The following is a 5599-nucleotide window of genomic DNA, read 5'->3' as shown; positions in this document are numbered from 1 at the left end:
ATCATCTATCACCAGTTCTCAGTTTTCCCACTAGAAAAGAAGTGGAGTATCAATTTGGCATCAATGAACTCTTGCAAAATTGAGGTCAACAACTGGAGTCTAACCAGAGCTGCACATTACCCTGCGATTCTTTCAGGATAGGATACACATTCAAAATACATTCAGTTGTCTGTCATATAAAGGGGAACAATTTCTTTAAAAATAACTTTTAAAACAAGCTGCACCTCTTTTTTTGAGGAAGTGTAGCGGTTAGTGCAATGCTATTGGGATTCAGAGTTCAATTGCAGAGTCATCTGTAAGGAGTTTGTACATCTTCCCGATGGAATACATTGGTTTTCCCTGCGTCCTCTGGTTTCCTCCCACAGTTTAGTAGGTTAAGTGACCACTTTAAATTGTCCCATGATTAGGCTAGGGTTAAATCTGAGTGGGAATTGCTGGGCGGTGTGACTCAAAGGGCCTATTCTGCACTGCAGTTTTTCTAGTGTTTATAAATTTTGTGAAGTTGTGATGAGGTGATGGAAAAGGTGTGATATGGACTTTATGTAAAATATGAGATCACTCAGGTTTTCCATTCTAGGATGCAGGATTGATGTTAAGGAATTAATAGTACCCACTTAATTAAATCTCTTTTTGGCTGCCACTATTCATGGTAAACTAAAATTCTAAACTTTTTAGTTCTTATCAAGATTTGGCTAAAACATTTATCAAAAGGGATGCTGGTTAGAAATTACAGCTTGTGATCAAATGAAAGGTTGCTGATCTAAATATGGTAACATTATTTATTATTCTCTCTCTACTGAGCATTTCCAGTGATTTCTACCTTTACATCAGCTTTCAAGCATCCTTGATTTTGCTTCCAATCAATTCCTGATGCATCAAGCAGAATTTATTTCTCTGTAATTATCTAATAAATGTACCAACATTTGTGATAATGCCAATGCAAATTCTAGGCATTGCAAATGAAACTTTGCTTCTTATGAGTGTAAAGTTTCTATCTAAAATGATTTGGACACGTCTAATCCAGCCCTGAAAGGAATTACATTCAGAGCACGTAACAAGTCAATTTTTAAAGGACAGAAAGATGCATGGCACAAGCATGACATGTGGTAATGATCTTGCTTGAAGTTTGATTTAATTGGAATGCAGGAAGATTCAGGACATGAAGAGACTCTTACTTTTCTGTCAGAAAGGATGACTGTCATGATGAAGGTGACCAAATGTTCAATGAGTCCCTAAACCATAGTGCATGGTACCATCAGAATGGAAACTCCACTGTGTCTCAAGGGAAATAAAGGCTGAGGTCCAACATGGTCTAAAAAGTGGTGTGTGGGAAAACCAAAGGAGACACAGCTCGGATTCTTCATCACTTTTGGCATTGTCCAGAGTCCAAATATTCTAGAACACACACCATTGAAAACAAAAAAAAAGCAAAAGGATTTCTCAAGGGAAAATAGTCAGCATCTGATGTATGGAGCTTTCTATGAATGCCTTAACTAGAATATTCTCCTTGTGGACAGTGGAGAGAGTTCTCTTGACTCAATTTCACACCATCACCATGACAAGAATCATAAAAGGCCATATTTCAAATGAAAACAATGAGGCCTCATGAACAGAGACCCAAGAGCTTCTAAAGATGGTGGAAGTCCTGAGCAACACACTCAAAATGCTAGAGGAACTCAACAGGGTCAGGCAGCATCTATGGAGGGAAATTGACAGTTGATGTTTCAGGCCAAGACCCTTCATCAGGACCTTCACCAGTCTTGATGAAAGGTCAATTGTTTATTTCCCTCCATAAATGTTACCTGACCTGCTGTGTTCCTCCAGCATTTTAAGTGTGTTACTGCAGGCCTCATGAACAAATGGTGCTTGATCTTCTACAGGAGTCGGGAGGAGAGAGAAAATGAAGAGAGTGTGAGTTCAAAAGACGAGTGTCATCAGTTTGATTTTCATTGAAGGAGTATAACTTAATTTAAAAAAATACTTGGAATATGGTTATCACTGAATGGGCCAGCTTTTGGTGGCCGCTCATGATTGTCTAAAATTTACAAGGAAAGGAAATGTGACCTAAACAGAAAATGGTGTAAACACTTCTCAGGCCAGGCAGCATCTCTGGAGAAAGTGAGCTATTGTTTGCATCACAACAGCTGGCCAGCTGAGCATTTCTAGGATTTTTCTTTTTGTTTTTATCTGTTGCACTGCCATAATCCGCAATGTTATTGTGCAGGAATAATAACAGGAGATGGCAAAGGACAGGCAAGATACTGTATGTCCAAGTCAGTGCAATGTGCTTGTCACTTCATTGGCATTCCCATAGAGCAGCTATTCTTGTTCATCTGTGGTAATGAGGTAATGAGGTTAGAAGGTGCTTCTGTGCTGCTGTGCAACATCCCGTACTTAGTCAACACACTGGTTCCATAGTATGTTTGTGGAGCACGTTTAATGGGGTGTTTAACTCATATCTCATCGGTTATGGTCGCGCTTCCTGAGTGGCATTGCACACACTCATACAAATGGGAAGTATTCCATTAGATTCATGACTTAATTCTTAAAGATAGTGTTGAGGTTTGAGTAATCTGTGTGATGATCCCTATATCACAGAACATTTTGTCTCTCACCCTTACTTGTAACAACAACACTGAGCTGATTGACTCTTGATTTTTGATTTTTGACTCTTGATGAAATGGTATGTAACCATTAGAGGCAGTCCGTGTTCTTCCCATGGTTAACAGCACACTACAATTATATCATAATAGGTAGTCTGGATATGGGATGAAACAGTCCATCAAGAAATAAAAGAATTAAAACTGCAAAGTCAATATGTGAGAACAGAAAAATATAAGACAAAGTTGGAAAACTTCACTACCTAGATGTTTGCCAGTTTAGACGATGAAGTAATGCAAGGCTTCTTTCAAATATAGAAACTCAGAGAGTCTATAGGACCAAGTTTCCTGCGAATGTGTGGCAACAATTCCTTTATGACACAGAAGAAGGCCAGTCATTCCATTGAATCAATGCCCGGCTCTCTGAACAATACCACTTCCCCCCTTATTTCCCTGTAGCCTATATCCTTCACATGTCCATTCATAAGAACATAAGAACATAGGAAATAGGAGTAGGAGTAGGAGTAGGCCATATGGACTGTTGATCCTGCTCCGCCATTCAATAAGATCAAGGCTGATCTGACCGTGGACTCATCACTACCTACCTCTCTCTTCCCCATAACCTTTAATTCTCCTACTATGCAAAAATCTATCCAACCTACCCTCAGTAAAGCAGCCAACATAATCAAAGACCTCACCCACCCAGGACTCAACTGTACTTTCTCTGTAGCTTCTGCATTTCATTCTGTATTGTTATTGTTTCATCTTATTCTAGCTCAATGCACAAGGTAATGGTTTAATCTGTGTAAGCAGTATGCAGGACAATCTTTTCACTGTATCCTGGTATATGTGGACATTAATCAACCAACATAATACTTCTTCCAATTCTGCCACCTACACCAGGATAACTTATAGCAGCCAATTAATTACTGACCAACATGCCTTTGTGATGTGGGACGAAAATGGAGCATCTGAGAAAAACCTATGTAACACTTACCCACAGGCTGGTATATGTCTAGGGCGGGGGTCGGCAACCTGCGGCTCCCGAGCCATTTGTGGCTCTTTCACCTCTGTGCTGCGGCTCCCTGTGGCTTTGGGAAATAATTGGTCAGTATTTAATTAAAATGTATTTTATGTTAGTTTGTTAGCTTTTGAAATGTAATTATGGTGATCTTGTACAACCTAAGTGTAGCGACACATTTCCTGCCACATCCGAAACGGCTCACAATTAGCCAGCATTCCGGCTAAGGGAGATAGCCTACGGGGGTTTGTGAGTACGCGTCTTTTGCAGCATCTGCGTCCATGGGGGGCTGGGTTGAGGGAGGCTTAAAAGCAAGGCTGTTTAGTTCGAATAAAGCTATCTTTGACTGCAGTTTACTGACACCGCTACAACGTGTTTTTATCGCTGGCTGTCCAGACGGAAGGTGCTGAAACGCTTTGTCGCGTGTCTGGAAGAAGTGAAAACTTTCCTGGGCAGCAAAGGGCTCACCTTTCCTGAGCTGGAACAGCCAGAGTGGCTGGAAAAGCTACACTTCATGGTAGACATGACAGCGCACCTGAACACGCTGAACACAGCTCTTCAGGGGAAAGGACGTACAGCCCTGCACATGTTGGAGGATGTTTTGGCATTCGAGCGCAAGTTGACAGTGCTTGCCAGAGATTTACAGAAAGGCACTTTGTCTCACTTCCCCAATTTGAGAGAGTTCAAACAAGGTCACGACATGATAATTTCGGAGTATTTACATTCTGCAATCATCGCAATGCAAACATCGTTTGGGAAACGCTTCTGTGAGTTCAGAGAGGAAAAAAACACATTATCCTTCCCGGTCACTCCCTTAAGCATCGATCCTTCCCTACTGAATACGACTGCATTGGCAGGTGTGAGTCAGCCTGATCTTGAGATGGAACTGGCCGTCATAGCCGACAAAGACATATGGGTGTCCAAGTTTAGACGCCTGACAGCAGACCTTGAAGATGTTGCCCGTCAGAAGGCCGTTCTTGCTCAGAAACACAAATGGAGTGATATTGAAAACCTCACAGATGACAGCTTGCGATCCTGTGTAAAGATGAAGGTGACATCATACAGCCCTGATGTGCAGACGCTGTGCGCTGAGGTCCAGGAGCAGAAATCCCATTAACCAAGTATGATAAATATTTTAATTGCCTATTATTTTACTTATATTCATATTTTTTCATTGTTCAGTGAAATAGTCCTTTCATTTTTCAGGATGACAGCTGGCTGACGTTATTTTTGGTTTGCTGCTGGCGGAAAATTTAAGTTCGGCGTTTTTCATAAATACAAGAAGGACTCAAATAGACATTGAATATTTTACTTAAAAGTAACTTTCAACCCAACGTCTTTTTTTCGGAGTTCAAAATGTTTTTGTTGCATGCAGAAATGTAATTTCGTTTTCTCTGCAGGAGTTCATCAATTTCATAAATGCAACACATTATAGTTTGTTTATACATAGCATAAAGGCAAAAAAAACGTTGTATGCAGTGTTATTTCATTTTAAATGTCAAACGGGTTTTGCGGCTCCCAGTGTTTTCTTTTCTGTGGGAAACGGGTCCAAGTGGCTCTTTCAGTGATAAAGGTTGCTGACCCCTGGTCTAGGGGAAAAAGGGATCCAGCCACTCTCCAACCCACCTCCCGTACACGCAGGTGCTGTGAGAATCGAGTTTACGCCTCGAGCCCGCCAACAGTATCAAATCCACAACAAATACCGTTATGAAATACACTTTAAAGAGTTTACTAAAATTAAAAAGAGTAGTAAGCAATACAATATATATACACAAGGAAAAAAAACAAAAGGCGCCACTTATCAAAGTTCAGTCTGTTTAGTGCACTCGTTGGAGCTCAATCAACGAACCAATCGACCCATCCGGCCGTCGCACCTGGGACCACCCCGGTGGTCTTACGAGCAGTCCAGCACACGTCCACCTTCTTCCATGTCTTCCTCGGCCTCTCCCAAAAAAACCCGCAAAAACCCCTCCCCCAA

The 5599-nt window shown here is 41.2% G+C and overlaps 1 protein-coding gene across 1 annotated transcript; it reads left to right on the top strand.

Moving 5' to 3' along the window:
* The first annotated feature begins 3632 nt into the window (after positions 1-3632).
* On the top strand, positions 3633-5137 carry LOC132403547 (general transcription factor II-I repeat domain-containing protein 2-like). The gene is made up of 2 exons (XM_059986938.1): positions 3633-4742; positions 4828-5137. The coding sequence occupies exon 1, from the start codon at positions 4136-4138 to the stop codon at positions 4736-4738; it is 603 nt and encodes a 200-aa protein (XP_059842921.1). The 5' UTR covers positions 3633-4135; the 3' UTR covers positions 4739-4742; positions 4828-5137.
* The last annotated feature ends 462 nt before the right edge of the window (positions 5138-5599 follow it).

This window comes from Hypanus sabinus, chromosome 13 (genome assembly GCF_030144855.1).
Source record: "Hypanus sabinus isolate sHypSab1 chromosome 13, sHypSab1.hap1, whole genome shotgun sequence".
Lineage (NCBI taxonomy): Eukaryota > Metazoa > Chordata > Chondrichthyes > Myliobatiformes > Dasyatidae > Hypanus > Hypanus sabinus.
This window is presented reverse-complemented; position numbering and strand designations above follow the sequence as displayed.

Coding starts and splice junctions, on each gene's coding strand:
- LOC132403547 (XM_059986938.1), top strand. CDS start 4,136: ATGGTAGACATGACAGCGCACCTGAACACGCTGAACACAGCTCTTCAG.